At 37.5% G+C, this 20049-nt stretch overlaps 1 protein-coding gene across 4 annotated transcripts in view; it reads left to right on the forward strand.

Annotated features, from left to right (window-relative positions):
• Pabp2 (poly(A) binding protein nuclear 1) overlaps positions 1-20049 on the forward strand; it is a 234591-nt gene that overhangs the window by 104234 nt on the left and 110308 nt on the right. For all 4 annotated transcript variants that reach the window (XM_067147924.2, XM_067147927.2, XM_067147925.2 and 1 more), the window contains one exon: positions 15554-15748. In XM_067147924.2, the coding sequence (XP_067004025.1) occupies positions 15554-15748 (195 nt within the window). The remainder of the gene's footprint in view (positions 1-15553; positions 15749-20049) is intronic.

A 20049-nucleotide genomic window follows, 5' to 3' on the forward strand; every position in this document is an offset into this window, starting at 1 on the left:
TACCATTGCTGCCCATTTCACAACACTATATAGGTCTTCAGTTTTTTTTTTTTTTCATTCCAGTTAAATATAAGATAGTGTCTTATGTTAAATAATTGCTGGGTGTCTTTCATCAGTTGTTTGCTAATGTACGGTATGTGCCAGTACAGAATCTGGCCACAGTAAGGCATTTCCCCTATATTTTCTAAACTTAATTGGAAATGAGGTGCATCCTGTTGTGGCCTTAAAGAAAATCACATCTTTGAACGTGGTATACATTCTGGTATACTGCTCTTATTGATTGGAAGATTTTATTTATTTATTTATTTATTTATTTTTTATTTATTTATTTATTTATTTATTTATTTATTTATTTATTTATTTATTTATTTATTTATTTATTTATTTATTTATTTATTAGTGCAAGAAGTGTCCGAGGACATATTTGGCCTCCTGGTGCAGGTCTTTCTATTTGGTGCACATGGGCGACCTGCCCTTTTGGGTGTGTGATGATGTGTAGGGAGAGAGTGACCCATGGTATCGACACACAGCCTACTCTTGTCGAATAAAAACAAGGGGTCTGCTCAAGACTTAACGTATCCATCCGACGGACGAATCACTATCAACAGTATTATATGCCCTCATTTCACATGAACAGTGCGGAGAGGTTTGGAATTGAATCCAAGCGTATAGCACACAATCTAGTGAATAGAAATAGTATACCACCACCTCTCCTGGTCTGTTGGCCAACATTCTCATGGTGAAATTTAAGGACCATGGCCAACAGGCGGGCAGGAGATCATTTAAAAGAAAGAACTACAGATGGCCTACATCTTGAATAAATAGTGCTTTACTTCCTCTCCGTATTGTTGTACCTTGTAAGACCAGTGACCAAGGTTTTAGTAAGCTAGCTTTCTTTGTAGTGTGCAACATTCCTTGTATGAGAAGAGGGCAAGATGGTACAAATTTTGTTAATGTCATTTCTGGCTAATTATGAACAAACAGCAGTGTTCAAAGAAATATGCAGTGTTGCAGAAAAATGGCCTAACCCTAAAAATCTGTTATTGAAGAAATGGAGATTAATATGTAGGTCATAATAATTACAAATTCTTTGCACACTATTTGATGTAGTTAAACTCTCACTTTAGTTTAGAGGCTTTCTTTGAATGAGAGTTTTCAAAATATAATATAAAATATTTCCAAACTTTGGCTTGATAACATTAAATCTGATGCAAAGGTTCTCTCTTATTGTTCCCTCAGTTCTGAGGGTTCTGGTCTCTGAGGAGTCTATTGTACAATCTTCTCCATCTCTTGCAGTCCTTGGCCAGACGTGTTGCACTAAAGGGGTTCACTGACGTGCCAACTCTCCTGATTTAAGTGGGAGACTCCCGATTTTCCATCCTTCCTCCCTCCTGATTGTTGAGACCATATCCTGACTTTGCGAGGAGGTATAGTATTCTTGTATTGCTTTACATCCCGACCTTTCTGCGTGTCTATCTATAGGTGAAGATAATGAAGTTTTAATTACTGTGTTGGTAGGGTGATAGTACCTCACTGTAAGTACTTAGGTGTTAATATAAGGAAAGATCTTAATTGGGGTAATCGCATTAACAAGGTCATAAATAAAGGTTTCAGACCTCTTCGTATAATTATGAGGGTATTTAGGGGTTGTACCAAGGATGTAAAGGAGGGTGTGTGTAAGTCTGGTAAGATTCCAGTAGAGAGTATGGTTCCAGTGTATGGGACCCATACCAGGATTACTTGATACGTGAACTGGAAAAGATCCAAAGGAAACCAGTCCAATTTGTTTTGGGCAATTTCTGACAAAAGAGTAGTGTTAAGAAAATGTTGCAAACTTTGAACTGGGAAGACTTGGGAATAAGGAGAAGAGCTGCCTGACTAAGCGGTATGTTAAGATCTAATATTAGGTTTAATGATACACCCAGTCAATACACTTCACTTTACACTTTACAAGTGAGAACACACTTAATCTTAAAATATTTTATGCCTCCTTTGGTACATGTTCTGTCTTTTATTTGACTTCTTCAGCCATAGCGTCTCAAAAATTATTTTATCTGATTAAAATACAAAATTATTACCGTCAATAATTTAAAATTGATGAACCCATGTCCTTTCTAGAATGTTCAAAAAACACACTAAAATCAATACACTTTGTTTTTCTGTTTTTCTATAATACTGTCCACCAGTTTCTTAGAAAATTCTTTTACATGTTAAAATTTGATCCATAGCATTATCTTCCAATTGTTGCTTGAGGTTTCACATAGCTTAAGTGTACTGAATGATGTATAACTTTAAGCTTTGGCCTCGGAAATGGGAGAATAAGACCTTATCATTTCTTAATTCGTCAGCTGGAGAATACTGAAACTTTCGATCTGATAAAATTCAAGAGACAAGGTCTGGAAAGAAAAAGATATGTATGTATATATATAAAGTTCAATTGAACTTTTGGAGATAAGAAAAGTGAGTTTTTGTGACCATTGCACAACACGGAAACTTCCCCTCAAATTGATGTTCCTCCTTACGGCCGGTTCCCATCCAAGCCTAGCTCTGACCAGTTTCTCATCACACTGTTGCGCGTTATAATTATGTTTCCTTTCGCCTGGTGGAACTTGCCTGAGGGCAGGAGGAGGAGGAGCGCTGTTAGTAGAGGAAGGGGGAACTTCTCCATCCATATGTAGAACGAAAGAAGGGGGGGGTGTTATTATTATTATTATTATTATTATTATTATTATTATTATTATTATTATTATTATTATAGAAAACCTAAAATTAATCAGTTAATGGTTCAAGACCAGTTGCGTTCAGTCAGAAACCTCTCTGAAGTGTATTTCACAGACAAAGAATTAGACACTCTTAGTATAGGACCTACATTTACAGTAATTGGCCAAGTTTTAATAGAGATGATGATATCATTACATTACAACTATTTCCACAGCTGAATCTAATATCCAAAAACTCCCTATGGACTCTCTGGGTGATCTTTGGTTTTTTTTTTTTTTTTTTTTTTTTTTTTGCTATGGGCTTTACGTCGCACCGACACAGATAGGTCTTATGGCGACGATGGGATAGGAAAGGCCTAGGAGTTGGAAGGAAGCGGCCGTGGCCTTAATTAAGGTACAGCCCCAGCATTTGCCTGGTGTGAAAATGGGAAACCACGGAAAACCATCTTCAGGGCTGCCGATAGTGGGATTCGAACCTACTATCTCCCGGATGCAAGCTCACAGCCACTCGCCTCTACGCGCACGGCCAACTCGCCCGGTGATCTTTGGTTTGAAGTAAAGAAAAGACTCTCTCACTTCATTAATCAACTCAAAACCAATATTCAATTAGACAAAGTTAAATGCAACACAGGTCTTCGGGGGCTATAAAAAAAGGACACCTACCTTATCGTAACTAAGGCTGATAAGGACAATTGTACTGTCATATAGAAAAGATGATGTTGAAAAGACAGAATGGGTTTTTTCTGACGAGTCATTTTCCAGAGTTAATAAGTACCCGAAAGCTAGGATGCAGAAAGGCTTAAAATCGTTATCGAAAAATTCTAAGTTTATCATCAATGTACAGGAAATTCAGAAGATGATAAATACAAACCCTGGGTTAGAGCGGTGACTAAAACTCAAAAAGTAGGAATACCAGTCAGACCTGTCATTATTTGCAAGAACAGTCCTACATATAAAATCTCCAAATTTATACACTTTCTTTCTACCAACTATAAGTATCATAATAAATAAATAATAAAGAACTCAGTAGAATTTTGGAATAGTTTTGAAAGCTTCAAACTTGTGCCACATTATCACTTATGTTCATATGACATAAATAATATGTATGTGAATATTCTGGTCATTAAAACAATAGATATTATAAGAATGAATTTAACTAGTCAAAGTCGACTGGGGAAATTAGAAATAGAACAATTCATGAACATTTTGGAGTTCGTTACAAAAACTAATTATTTTACATTCAACAACACGATTTATAGTCCAGAGGGATTACCAATGGGATCCTGGCCAATATTTAATTGGGCCATTTAGAACGCCACAAAATAAATTTATAATGTCCAATAACTGACCATTTATATTGGTATTATAAATTTACTCATTCGGAACAAATATTTCAGATTCCCTATGGGAATCAGCATCTATATCATCTGATGGCCAAGCAAGCATCAATTTTGATAATGAGACAAAGTCTCTCATAGTGCATTGGCACTGCCGGTGGCTACAATTAGTCTACGCAGTGGTCTCCACGGTATGCACTGGCCAGCGTCTTGGTAGGTGTGCTAGGTACCAACTGATGAGGCCAGCCTAGCACACGAAGGCGAAATGCTGGCAACCAGGAATGAGTTAGCTGGAAAATTTATAATGTCCAATAACGGACCATTTATATTGGTATTGGAATTTTGGACACGATTCGTGAATGATGCCTTTGTAATAATAGGTAAACGTCAGAATAATGGTAACATTACTTTACAGTTTTTAAATTCATTAGATGGGAGAATCAAATTTACAGTTGAAGAAGGGAAGGATAGTTCTTTAAATTTCTTGGATGTGACCGTGAAGAGGGAACCTATTAAGTTCTCTTATAAAGTGTATAGAAAGGATACATTTACTCCAATAACCATTAAAAATGATTCATTACATCCAGAGAGTTATTTGGTATGGTTTATCACTTTATCTTGCACGGAAAGAAAGAAATAATTACGCTTTATACAGAAGATAGCAATTATGAATGGGTTAAGTGTTAATACTATTAATAAAATTATAAGTAAAGTAAAGAGAAGGAACAGCATCAGACTAACACCAGAGATACGTAAGAATTTTAATTGCGCTACTTTTACAAACTAAGGGATTTTCCAAATCACAAAATTATTTAAAAAACACATCTATCAGGTTTCATTTTCAACCAAGGACAATAATGGTCATTTCTTTTACAACTATAATAGTGTAAATCGCAGCAAGGAAGATTACTTAGATTCAGGAATTTACAAACTTGAGTGCGATCAATGTTTTGTCACGTACGTCGGTCAGACAGGTAGGAGCTTTCATACTAGATATCAGGAACACGTTAATGCTAATAGACACGGGAAGTACTCCACCATGAGTGTCCATATGAGAGATGTGGATCACCAGTATATCAATCTAAATCGGGACTTGACCATATTAAAAAGAAGTGAGCAAAGGGGCATATATGAAAATACAATATAGCCTTTTACCAGATTTATAATACGAACAGTAATTTGAATGACTTACAAGAGAATAAGAATCCGTTATACGAACAGATACCGTCACTTTTAACATCGCACAAAATGAATACGGTAGAACTCAGCTATAGCGAGTACAGCATATAACGTGAACCCCGTTGTAACATTTTTTGTCTGTCCCTTCAAAATTCCTATAACAAACTCTGTATAATCCTTCGGTTACAGCAAGAGCCTTATCACTGATGGATCCGTCATTATGAGCAATTGAGCGTGCGCGATTTTTCCATTACCGATATTTATGCACCCTTGCGATTATGTTGCATGCAATCAATCATCTTCGGTATTGTTTCCTCGCTATGTCCACTAGCGAGCTCTCTCGTCGGCATTCGAAGTCGATTATTAATACCCGTCGACTGCTGTTGCAGAAAGAAAATTTGAAATGAAAGAGATTATGTTTTCATAATAGGCAAATAACTTGTCCAGTGGCAGTAGTTAACTTGTTAAAAATAAAGGCTGAATAAACAATCCCTTAATTTTAATGCCAAATACTTCAATTAAGTAAGAATGGGATACATCTCCAGATTTGGCAGAGTGCATCATTGATGTCAGAGGTTAGTTTATATTTTATCGTGTCTGGTTACATTTCGAAAAGGCTATTATCATGTAAATTTATAGCGAGAAGATTATCATTTCTCTGCTGGTGCTTAGAGTGTGTTTTCATCATACATATAGTACGGCTAAGTTAGGTGACGCTGTTTGAATAAGAAAACGGAAACGTTTGCCACAAAGTACGATCAGAACATCTTCAGTATCGTTTTCTCGCTATGTACACTTGTGTGCTCGCTCGTCTACATTCGAAGACGATATCGGAGTCGATTAGTAATACCTATAGACTGCTGTTCTCTAAAGAAAATTCATAATGAAAGAGGATAACACCTTTTTGTAATAGATATGTAAATAACGTGACCGATAGCAGTTGTTAACTCGTTAGAAATAAAAGCTGAAGTAAACGATCGCCTAATTTTAATACTATACACTGAAATTAAGTAAGAATGTAATACGCCTCTGGATATGGCAGAGTAAATGAAAAATCTTCATTATTGTCAGCATAATTGCACGAGTTACATCGGAGTTCAAATGTTTAGCTTATCATGTATTGTCATGCATGAGCGGTGTATGGATTACCGTGGAATCGCATGCGAGCACTCGATTCCGAGGGACATAACAAACCCGTCTGGCACACCACAGCAACCGAGTGATTATGATCGAGCAGTAGAAAACTAGAAGTTTAAAATGCTCTGTCTTCTGTGTGACAACACTAAAGTAGTTCAATTTTGCAGTTAATGTTTACCTGTCTAATATAATTGTCAGTGCGCTGAGGGGAATAAATTGAAATTTATCATATTCATTTTTTACATTGTATTCTCTGCCCAGCTACTCATTCCTGACACCCAGTTGACGAAAATTTCTGGGGAGAACACTCCAGTACTGACTGTAAACTGCAATAAGCGGTATGTTCTGAGCTGTCGGTGTAGAGATGGATTGGAATGGCATTAGTAGACGAATAAGCATGAGTGGAGTTTTTAAAGATAGTAAAGATCATAATATGAAGATGACATTGGAATTCAAGGGGACAAGTTTGGGCAAATATTCATTGAGGAAGATGAATTAGGGATTGGGATAATTGAGGGTCGTTTTCACAAAAAATCTACAAAAAACTTGCTTTTCAGGTCAGCTGGATTTTTTAATACACCCATATAATGATGAATTTTTAAAAATAATATATGACATATATGTATGTAATGACTTATTTGAATCTTAGAATGGAATAGACGAATGTATTTTGGGATTTTTTTTTTTACATAATATCAGTGTGTTTGTGCTAAAATTAGTGCTATTAATTAATTAAATTAATACAATTTCCCCATGGTGAGGCTACCACAAGGACAAAGTATACAATTACAAAATACTGTTTGTCTTCAAAGTCATTGGTGATTCATTAGAATGTAATAGATGAAACGTAGGGTATAATTAATGGAAACTTAATGATAAATGCAGATAGAGAGTTTTGTACAGATCCTAGAAATTTATTAATATATTCTACATGAAAATTAAATTAGTATTTTTTTTAACATTTTGAACATTTTAAAAGAGAATTAATTTAATTAACATTTATTTCATTAAAGTTATTTATGAAGAATAATGATTTTGTCATAGTACTCTGGATCCGTATCTTTCAGAATCTTATTTTAAACTTATTCTGCCATTAGAAAAATATGTTCAGATTCTTGGGAAACAATCACAAATCAATACTTATTTCCACAGCATAACACAAACACAGAATTATGAAATTTCAAGAACTAGTATGGATATTCTGCTTGATATTCTGCTTCAGTGTTGTCGTTGTCGTCGTTCTGTGCATACTTGTTGAACACGCCGTGGTAAAACATCTTGGCTTCCTCTGATGCTCTGTCAAAATATTCCATCAACTTCTTAATATCAGCATTTTTCTTTTGGCTGACGTGCTTTCTCAGTTTAATCTTCAATGTGTTCTCCATATTTTTCAGTGTTCTTACTCCTTTTTTCAATGTTTCCACCTGAATCACAGATCCTGTATATGTCGTCTTCACGTGAACTTCCATCTTTGAGAAGCCAAAGCACACGTATCTCACCGAGTTAAATGGCAGCTTATTCTTGAGTTGAAGATGTGGTTTTCTAGTTAAGTTTTCCAATGAAATGGTGTATGGCTTTTAGTGCCGGGAGTGTCCGAGGACAAGTTCAGCTCGCCAGATGCAGGTCTTTTGATTTGATGCCCGTAGGCGACCTGCACGTCGTGATGAGGATGAAATGATGATAGAGACAACACACACACCCAGCCCCTGTGCCAGCGAAATTAACCAATGGACCCCTGTGACCAAAGGCCAGCACGCTAAACCATTTAGCCATAGAGCCAGGCAGTCTTCCAATCTTAGCTAGGGACTAAATTTGCCATATTTTCCAAGAATGTCGGTATACTGAGAAAGTACAGTTATTGTATCTAAGCATCTATACTCCTTTTCAGTATTCCCAAAGATCTGGTGTTAAATAACTGTGACCTCTGATGAGAAAATACTGTAGTATGTTCCTAGAAGTCTTCGACTTCTCAATTATCCTCATTAATGTGGCCACCATTGCAGAATTTTTATTTTGTGAGAAGCTGGAATCAGAGAAGAGTCAAATATATTCTTCTTTTCCATACGTAACTTTGTTTCTTAATCCATAATGTAGTGTATGAGAGCTGATGCTCTGGAGCTTCCAGAGTGTTTCCAACCACGTTTATTGGGAAACATTTTCACACTGTAGTTGTAGCACTGTAAATTATACAGCCACACCCAGTGTTGCCAACACTAACATGAATAAAGCTACAAAACACACTCACAAAAAACATTGAATTGAACATAAAACCCACTGATTTTTTTTTTCTCACTCGCTGTACCCCTTAATATCATTTATATTTATAGCGTAAGGCCCCACAGAGCTGTTACAGCAGAGAAAAAATCATTGAACACGTACCAGAACTAAACAATGAATACTTCTGCACATCCATCTTCGTTTTCTGAATGGCTATAGATGTTGAAGCTCCTGCAGATGTTCCTTTGTAGCCTTGTACTGTCCCGATTTGTTTCAACACTTGTTGGCGCAGTTTTAAATCATGACAACATTTACTAAGCCATCTTAATCCAGCTCTAACCACCAAGATTGACTGCAATAAGTCAGTCCCCATCCTATTTCTAATTTTGATTTTTACTACGTTCATTTGACTGAACAACCATTCCATCTCTGCATTTGACCAGGGCAAAGATAGCATTGATAATGCAAACTCTGCTAGTCCTTTAATTCGTCTCAATATTACGTTCATGTTCGTCTGAACCAACCTGACAAATCGGCAATGGCTGAGCACGCTCTGCCGTCGGGTCATGATGTCATGTTCCAAGATTTTCGAGCTCTTACCCACACTAGACACTACAGGTCCAGGATTATACGGGAAGCTGTGGAAATACGTATAAATCCTAACATTTTCAACACGGACACCAGCTATCAATTAAGTAATACTTGGTTGCCAGCCATTAAGAATTTACGCAGGAAGTTCCCTTCCCTGCCCCTTCACTATTGTTATTTCGTCTCAGTGGTTTTTTTTTCCAAATTCGTATGTTCCTCGTTGCCAGATGTTTCATTCCAGGCTTTTGTCTATGTCTTACACCTGTCATATGTTATGCAAACACGTTATGTGAACCGCTTAGTCTGATTGTGACCAAGCTCGATAGCTGCACTCGCTTAAGTGCGGCCAGTATCCGGTATTTGGGAGATTGTGGGTTCGAGCCCCACTATCGGCAGCCCTGAAGATGGTTTCCCATTTTCACGCCAGGCAAATGCTGGGACTGTACCTTAATTAAGGCCACGGCCGTTTCCTTCCCAGTCCAAGCCCTTTCCTGACCCATCGTTGCCATAAGACCCATCTGTGTCGGTGCGACGTAAAGCCAATAGTAAAAAGAAAAAAAATTAGTCTGATTGTGATAGTTCGGTCAGCTTCCGCTTCGAACGCTAGCGTTGTGCCACATCCTGGGGGCCATCTGGTGGTGAATGAATGTACCATTTCCACTTCTACTTCTATTATAACGTTCCAAATTCAAAAGTGTGTCATTGTTTAAGAAGCCTTTTTCGTGGACAGTCGAGAATTCTTCTGAGGACGCAGAGCATAGTTTCTGCGAAACGTTAAGAAGTTCACTTTATTTTCTTGACACGGCACAAGACGAAAAGCCTATACAATATGATGTCTAGGAGTAGGCTATGTTTCACCCTCTCTCTCCCTTGTTTTTTGTAGTAATTTCTCATCCAGACACGCAGGTTGCCCATGGGTGTCAAATGAAAAGACTTGCATTAGGCAAGCCTAACATGTCTTCAGACACTCCTGGCGCTAAAAGCCATGTGCTACATAAAAAATTAATATATAATTAATAAATAACAAGAAAATTGTAATAGAGTAGAAGGTATTAACCCATTGGACTGCAATTTTTCTTGAAATTAAAATACATTGATTGCGATTTAATCTGGCTTCAAAGAGAACACTTTTGCTACAGCAAGTCAACACGCTGAAACACAGTTCACATTCTAACAATAGTTCAACACAGTGTGGTAGATTTAAAACACTCATATACATGCATTGCCACCTTACACTTATTACATTCATAGCGGGATTCACCCCTGTTCTTTCCCTTGGGATCTTTTCCTCTGCAGTCATAGCAAACCTCGCAAGAAAAGCCACAGTGAGAAGATGAAGAGATTTTGGGAGAAGGAAAAGGCAACGACATCAACTAAATGAGTTTAATTGCGCTCATTAGTTAGGAATAATAATAATAATAATAATAATAATAAATACAAGACTGACAAACCGCATCAATACCTTCTTTCAGCAGAAGAAAAACTATTGGTACATTGTCTGTTTGTGTACACTTTCAGTCTTGTAGGTTATGCACACGCCCACCTGCATCCCCATCTTCATTTACTTCAATAATGGCATCTAATTTTTCAGAATTACTAATGCTAACGTCACTCGAAGGTAATTCAGTATCACTTTCATCGGAAAAACAGTCACTGACATCGCTTTCCTCCAAAAACGTTATATTCGAGCTTCATCCAACTCGGCCATGACGTTGACTTTACCTTCACTAAAGGTTTACGTGGCAATTTTCTCGATCATATTTAGACTCTTTGGCGGCGAAATACGTAGCTGAAGGGCAAAGATAGCTGAAATAAGATTACCAACATCTCGTAGACATGTTGGGATTGCAAAGATATATCAATGTGTATCCTTGGAAACCTCAACAAAGCAATAAAGAGAGTGGACGGAAATTTCCGTCATTGCATTTATGGGAACCCGCGGAAAATGACTGCAATTTCTATCATTGCAAGGCAGTGGGTTAAATATTGTTACCGGGCGAGTTGGCCGTGCGCGTAGAGGCGCCCGGCTGTGAGCTTGCATCCGGGAGATAGTAGGTTCGAATCCCACTATCGGCAGCCCTGAAAATGGTTTTCCGTGGTTTCCCATTTTCACACCAGGCAAGTGCTGGGGCTGTACCTTAATTAAGGCCACGGCTGCTTCCTTCCAACTCCTAGGCCTTTCCTATCCCATCGTCGCCATAAGACCTATCTGTGTCGGCGCGACGTAAAGCCCCTAGCAAAAAAAAATAAATTGTTGAACTGGTCTCTATATGTGTCTTTAGTGATGCGTAATAACTAGGGCCCAGATGTTGATGCCTTAAAAAAGTTTTTAAAATGCACTTAAAATTTTCTAAATGACTTTCATAAATGACCTAAAAATTTGAAAAATGCACTTTAAAATGGAGAAAATGATCTTATAATAATAAAGTCACCAACATTTCAAAAATGAAATCTCAAGCTCAAACTGAAAAGTCAATCAAATAGATATCTAGCACTTAACAAAAGGTTTATGTTCACTTTAGTCTGAGTTGCACTGCACTACAAATGACATTCTGATGTTGCCAAATGTAAATGATCTGCGTTTATCAGTCAACAAGTTTTTGTATCTCGAAAAGCTGCGTTCAGCATCAACCGATGTGATCAGAGCGTACTTGAAGTGAGGAAGGTTGTTTGCTGCTAAATTCTCCTCATTCCAAACCATGCAGTAGTTTTCACCAGAAGCATGTCTGAGGTTGTGTATAATATTTTATACCCGGTGTTTTTGTCCAACACTTTTTTCAGTTTTGATGCAATATCCGCAGCAATTACACCACGATTGTTGCTAAGACTAGTTTCCACCCGGTTGATTAACGAAATGGAATCAACCATTTCTTCGCCTATTTTCTCCAACAATGTGATTGTTGCTGTTGATAAGGCGAAATTCGATTTTATGAATGCCAAACTACTTTCAATGTTTGGTTCAGATAGCATGTCCTAGGAAATTTTTATTGCTGCAGCTTCTTCACTGTTAAAACTCCGCACTATTTCCTTCACAACTTGTAGTGTTCGCAATAATACATACGTTTATCCATGTGCCCCAGCATGTTATGGTAGGTTGTGGAGGTAATGCAATGTCTGGAGCTTCAGCTCTGAAATGTGCGACTCACGAGGTTGTTTTTAAGAAAACTTTCTTAACGTTCGCTATAAGCCTGTCTACACTGGGGTAAAGAGCCCTTACTTCTTCAGACTCTGTGCAATCCATGGGCAGGGCATGTAACATGGACCATTTTAGAATAGAGTGCCTTCAATGAATTAGATGCTCATATCATATACGGCGCAGCATCAGTTCAAAATAAAACTACATCGTCATGTTTGATGCCCTCCGGCCACAGGAGAAACATAGCACTATCAAACAATTTTATATGGTAGAATATTTGGTCTTTTCTAACACTTCGGTAGTCAATAAAAATATTTCACCTGGTGTACGCACGTCTAAAGTTCCGATCACAACGTTGGCTATATAACGCCCCATAGCATCTGAAGTTTCGTCGATTGACACCCATATCTTCTTCCCGCAAGTTTCCGATTTGTTTAATATGTCTTCGTAATACTGTGGCAAGTAATTCTTGCATAAAGTTGATTCGTCTGGTATTTCTTGATTCGTATGTTTTTCCAAAAATCCACGTCATTTCGGGCTGTTGGGTTTATACAGCGGAATGTTTGCAGATACAAAAACAACACACAATTCTTTACTGAACTGTGAGGACTTGCCAGAAGTCAAAGTAACCAAAGGCAGTAAGCGCTGAGTTGCAGGTTTATTTGAAACTCGCTGAAGAGAACTGAGGCAAGATTATCCACCCCTACCCCTTTCTACCCCGCCACAGCTGACCTTGGTCAACAGAGCAGGTAACATTCCATTCCGCTAATTACTGGTTTGCGACAAAAACTATGCCCTTTTACTAATCTGTTTGCTAGGAGTACCTGATGAGTCGGAAAATATTAATTCACTACACTGGCGGCGGAAAAATCTATCTGACTTGGAGGCAAATTTTTCCTCCAAACCAGAGGAGAAACCCCTCTTCACTGATAATTTGGAATAAAATGAATGTAGAATTCAATAAAAGTGAAGAGGAAGAGGCTTTTCAGCATGGACAGTAGCCATAACTAAATTTACAAATTTTGTAAATTTTAAATTCAAAACCTTATACGTTTAGACTTGTTGTACTGGACATATGCCTCTGAACTTCATTAGACTTTCATTTAGAGCAGTGTCTTGTGAAGATAAATATAATTCAGAAAATTTGAAACAGAAATGTTGTATTATAGGTCTAATCTTCCTCAGTTTGTCACTACTTTCGACTCATTTGCCGTCAACAAAATGGAAAAGGTCATGAAATGATAATGAGTCTTCCTTTGCTCGTCGTTTCATGATAAATATTAGTGTCTATACACTTGTTTATACTCCAGTATAACTGAATTCTTGATTTTCACATCTGTGACATTAGTATAACTAAACACAAGATATGGCCGAATTTCGTCAGGTGTAGTCTTAAACCCTTTGTCATCGTCTTTCACCCTTTTTTTGTCAGGATTGCTCAGCTGTCTTGCTGCATACGCATTTGTCTTGTCAGATATTTTTTCAAACAAAAGGTTCATGTATTCACAAAAAAGTGAGAGTTCAGGTGGTGGCTGTGTATCAGGCTTTTTCAATACATCGGCTGTAACTCTGAGTATATATAACTTCTTCCTGCGTAAGGTGAGCAGATCATCTGAGTTTATGAATGTGTTTGCACTGATTAAACAGCCCAATTATGGCATAAAACATACGCCCACACAAATCACACTGAATGGATGCAGGAGGACGGGGTTGTAACTGACAGAGCTTTCTTTCTTGAAGACTTTTTCAATAAGTTATCACTAATTACGCTGTATTTGCTAAACTTGTGTACAACAGGGTTATTGTCACTTATGGTCCAGTTCCAGTCAGTCAAGTTAGTCTGTGCCAAGGTACGAACTTGTGGCCCACCGTCATTATTTGTATCACTTTTCGTGTCATCAGCACTATTATACGCATCACTAAAACTTGAACTAAGACTTCAGGGTCTATTTCGTCGTTGCAAACATCCCTGCCTTCAATATCACTCTCTAAAACACTGTTAGCGTTCTTATTCCATCTTCATCAACACCAACACATCTGCTTGACGAGCTGGCCTTCTGACTTTAATTTGGCAGGTTTGATCTTGGCTCAGTCCAGTGGTATTTGAAGGTGCTCAGATATGTCAGCCTTGTGTCTGTAGATTTACTGGCATCTAAAAGAACTCCTGTGGGACAACATTCTGGCACTTCAGCATCTCCTCAAATAATAAAAAGTTAAAAAAGTTAACATCTTGGAATTTTTCAGTTGTTTACAGGCTAAAAGCTATTATTTCGCCAAATTTCAATTTTCCAGCTCATCTGACAGATTGTGCCACCATCTTGATTTGGGGGGGGGGGGGGATGAGGGGGATAAAACTTAGGACTTTCAGGAAACTTTTAAGTCCATGAAACTTATATGTTGTCATCTTGGATAAATATATCCGACTGAGTTATTATGCTGAGCCCCAAATTTGAATCCTCCCCGAGCGTGGACCTCTCAGGGAATATTGAGATTTTTTAATTTTTCTAGGCATCCAGAGGTCATCAGATTATCTGGTACCAAGTTTTAAGTTTTTAAGATGCCTGGGAATGCCTCATTAATTCACATCTATTTTCATGTTTATACCTTTATTTATTTATATTTTATATATTTTTTTTATTCTATTGAATAGGTGGCTATTTAATAAACAGTTATAATTTTAATGAGAATATGACCGTTCTTGCACCAGATCTAATGATACTTCACTTTTCCTTATGGCAGCCTCAGCACTTTGTTTCCATGTTGTCTCAGGACGTCCGGCTACATTGTTTGAACTCTTGTTAAAACAAAATTTGTGTGGTAGCACTTCACTTTCGAATTAGAAGGGACTTTCAGTTCAAGTATGCCGAAATACTGTTGCTGTTATGTGAACAGGTCAACACGGACCTGCATGTCGATGATGTTATTTATTAACAATTGTTGAACATATACAAGCAGAGCTGCAGCCAATAACTAGTAATGTATAAAAACAGCAAAAACACAAACACCATTATCTTTTCAAAATTGACAACTGTTGCATAAATCATTGTGTGTGATCCAGTGTTAACAATAACAAAACACACACAAATTTATGTCTGTAATTTATGTGCATGCATGAATGCTCTGTTTGTTATCCGTGCTTTCTGTGAAGGGAAAATATAAGGAATATTATGCCTTGGCTTATGTATTTCAAGCTGCTGAACTGCTATGAATTCATTATTCAAAATTGTTTTGCTTTTCAGGTTGATTATGGTGCAACTGCTGAAGAGCTGGAACAGCATTTTCATGGCTGTGGTTCAATAAATCGTGTAACAATTCTTTGTAACAAATACGATGGACATCCTAAAGGGTTTGCATACATTGAATTTGCTGAAAGGGAATCTGTGCAAACAGCAATGGCTATGGACGAGTCTCTCTTCAGGGGGCGACAAATAAAGGTTTGTAGAAATTTATATTCCGTTGTGGCAGTAGTTACAAGTGCAGTGCATTACCCATTTTCAAGTTCTATCTTAATACCTTTAATTTCGTTATACAGTGTATTTTTGTGTTTATAAGTAAAATTTTCTGGTTTAATGTAACTGTACATTTTATGCCTATTTTTTTAAATGTTTCAAAGTTTTAATATTTCATGCCTACATGGCACATTTGTCAGATATGCAAGCCCTTGTCCTCACTTCTTCTGCTTGAATTTGATGTTCTTTACCAGCATGTCAAACATGAAAATAAAATAACAGACAGCTGTACTGAAAATACAATATGGAAATTCCTGTCAATTAGCAATTCTAGTACTCAGCAATCAAACATCTTCTGCAGGTTTGGTGACTTGAGTTTGTATGAGGTTGCCGCATGTGGTGGTAAACTCCTTATTGCATGAGCTACATAGGGCTCTGTAAGTATTTTTTTACATGTGCATGTCAGAGAACAGAAGAAGAGTACGGTGGTTGGGTGTGTTGAGAACAGAGACAAAGATGATCGCTAATTAATTTTAATTCTGAATGCACTGTTAACTAGGACATATAGCTAAAGCAATTTATTGAAATAGTTGGTGAGAACGTTTGCATAGCGAATTTGAATATGGCTTGATATCAGTAGATGGTAAAATACTGCTTTGTAGATCGTGTGAAGAATATGTGGCAAGTGTGAACATATCCCAACTGTTTCAGTTCATACACCCAGAAAAATCATGAGAAGCATTTAACATATTCATGTACTGTAAAAAGGCTGTACGTAAGCAATTGGTGGAATTTTAAGAGACGCAAGTGGGATATATGCAGATCATTTTTATTGCTTTTCTTATATGGTGGGGCTCAGGGTATGAAGCGTACTGTTATGCCAAATCATATTATATAACACCGTTATACAATTTATAGAATAATGTAAATCATTAGTTAAACATCATCACTAAAATTAATTTACTTAGCGTCTATAATGTTGTATTCTTATTGATTATTAAGAACTAAATATTAGTTTTGTTATGCTAGTGATATCTGTACTTTCTACAGGTTTTGAGTCCCACATTAAACATTTCCCTTTAAGCATTCTCGGCTTGCTTGTGCCGCTTAATTTCAGCTGGAATTTAGTTCCAAGAACGTATGGTTGTAGGTATAAATGAGTTGTTATATGCGCTACTGTTGATGAATGGGAATGAACAAGAGGGATTGTGTGGATGACGTTGTGGGAACTCTACTTAAAGGGGAGAGTTATCTAAAGTCTATTCTGAGATAGTCTGGTTTGCTTGTTTGCAGAACACTGTGGAAGAAGGAAATAGCATAGTTTTTACATTGTTCGGTCAGTCTTAGCCATGACAGCTGAGAGAAGAAAGGGCTGATTTGGGTTTGGACTGGGATATTTAATACGAATCGAGCAAAGCACTGTACGCTCTCTGTAGTAGACATGAAAGCGTTTTGCTCATACTATTATAAACATCTCTATAGTAAAAAATATTGGAAATATTAGACCCTGAACTAATAATTTTCTTGTGTTTCCTGAAAGGAAGTCTCTCATCGTTTGTATAAAATGTAATGAAAAGAATACTCTTGGACAAATTTTTGTGACTTGTTACGACCATCTTAAATATTTATTAAATTATGTTATATCTCAAATATACAGAAATAAGCTTGCAATTTGGTTGTGTGTCTGTAAGTAGAAGTTGAAGTAGCTGATTATGAGGGTTATTTCATTGTACATATTATAGTCAATTAAGTGAGGAAGAAGGGACCAAGTATCTTAACTCACCTAAGTTACATTTAAATCTGTGTTCAGGACCTTTAAATTACTGTTGAAAGTCTGAAGAAACAGTGAGGGAGATAAGTTGATTGATTTTTGTCAGAGAAATGGAATGATTGTAACACTTGATTTAGGAAGAATGTGGATTGAAAATAAGTGTAGAAAAGAGTAAAACTCTTGTTATGACTAGAGGGGAGAAAGAAGGGAAAGGTCAGATTAGACTTGCAGACAAGCCCCTGGAAGTAGTGGAAACATTTAAATACCTGGGGAGTGAATTAATGGAGAATGCTCGACTGGATGCTGAGATTAGTAAAAGGATTCAAGCTGGAAGTTGTTTCTATCATAGTGTAAGAAACATGTTATGGGACAAAGATGTGCCAACAGAAGCAAAGGATACTATGTACAAGATGTATTACGTACCCATAACAACTTACGGAGCAGAAACTTGGACAGTGACAAAGAAGGATGAGAGTCGAATACAGGCAGCCGAAATGAAGTTCTTGAGGAGTATGATACAGAAGAGTAGTAGAGACAAAATAAGAAATGAGAAAATCCGGGAAGAAATTGGAGTGGAAAAAATGAATGATAGAATAGAGAAGAGCCGACTAAGAAGATGGTTTGGGCACATAAAGCGAATGAGCGACGAAAGAATGCCAAAAAAGGTGATGGAAATGCAAATCCAAGGAAGGAGAGGCCATGGACGACCACGATTGAGATGGAAGGATACCATCCAACGCAGCATTATAGAAAGAAACCTGGACTGGGACACAGTGTTGGAGGAGGAGTGGTGGAAAGACCAAAGAAAGTGGAGAGGAACCATATTTGCCCCTACCCGGCTACAGCTGGATAAAGGGAAATGATGATGATGATGATGATGATGAATAGTAGGAAAATCACTAGATATGGCACCGGGTTAGTTGGCCGTGCGGTTAGGGGTGCACAGCTGTGAGCTTTCATCCGGGAGATAGTGGGTTCGGATCCCTCTATCAGTAGCCCTGAAGATGGTTTTCTCTGGTTTCCCATTTTCACACCAGTCAAATGCTTGGGCTGTAACTTAATTAAGGCTACGGCCGCTTCCTTCCCATTCCTAGGCCTTTCCTATCCCATTGTTGCCATAAGACCTATCTGTGTCAGTGCGACGTAAAGCAAATAGCAAAACACTAGATATGGCTGGGGTGAAAGGAGGACAAAAACAGTTATTGATATTTTTTGGTGGAGAAAATAAATCTTAAAGAGCTCATGGATGTAACAGCACTACAAAGTGAGGGATTTAATGTATAGAAATTAAAAGATAAAAGACCTAAGGAGAAATTAAAACAGCACATCCCCATATCAGAAATAGGAAGTGCAGAAGAAGAATGGACCAAATTTAAAAACACATTTGTAAGCTGTGCAGAGAAGATTGTGGAAGAACTTCAGCGATAGTGAAGGTAAAGGAGATACCTTGGTGGAATGAAAAGGTGAAGAAGGTTGTTAAACAAAAGAAGAAAGCATGGCAAGAATGGAATAAAGATATGAAAGAAGGAAGTAAGATTAAGTATCTGGAAATTAAAAATATGTGTAACGAAGTGGTAAATGAGGAAAGAAGAAATTGTTGGGAGAGATTCACACTAGAGCTAGAAAAAGATGTAAATGGTGGAAAAAGGATGTTGTATGGATTTATAAAAGGTAAGAGAAAAGAAAAGATCTACACAAATCAAGTGAAGGAAGAAAGTGGAAATGTAACAACAGACCCTGAGGAGGTAAAAAATATGTGGGAAGATTATTTCGATAAACTCCTGAATGTGAGAAATGATGCAGAATAAAGTGTAGTGGTAAATGAGGATGATCCAGAAATGGAGAGCGGTATTGCAATGGCAGAGGTGGAAATGGCTGTTAAATGAAAACAGGAAAGGCAGCAGGGATGGATGAAATGTGTGGAAATGATAGTCAGCAGGACCTATTGGTCTACATTGGTTATATAGGCTGGAGGAAAAAGCAAGTACCTAATGATTGGTGTAAAGGTGTAATAGTACCAGTATTTAAGAAAGGTGACAACCGAAGCAGAAGGGGATAAACTTGGTCTCAAAATTAACACCGACAACCAAGGTGATGGCCGTTTGCAGAACTCATAACACACACATTCTTATATTCCTAGACCATTTCTTGGGAATCAGTTGAACAAATGCAGAAGTTTCGAGTACCTTGGCAGCTGGATTACTGAGAACTTATAGACCCAGATTGAGATCCGTGTACGAATAGAAATGGTTCACTGTGTACGAATAGAAATGGTCGTGCTAGCTTTCTGAAAGTGAGGAATCTGCTGTGTGACAGAAACCTCAGCTTGGAGACAAGTCACAACTTCATCAGGTGCTATGTATATTCAGTGCTTCTGGACGGCACTAAGACATGGACTCTGAAATGTAACACCATTATTAAGAATATAAATGCCTTAGAGATGTGAGTGTTCCGAAGGATGTTACAGATCCGTGGTCTGAGGAGGGAACGAGTGTTGATGTGTACATGAAGAAAA

The sequence above is a fragment of the Anabrus simplex genome, chromosome 5 (genome assembly GCF_040414725.1).
Source record: "Anabrus simplex isolate iqAnaSimp1 chromosome 5, ASM4041472v1, whole genome shotgun sequence".
In the NCBI taxonomy this organism is placed as follows: domain Eukaryota; kingdom Metazoa; phylum Arthropoda; class Insecta; order Orthoptera; family Tettigoniidae; genus Anabrus; species Anabrus simplex.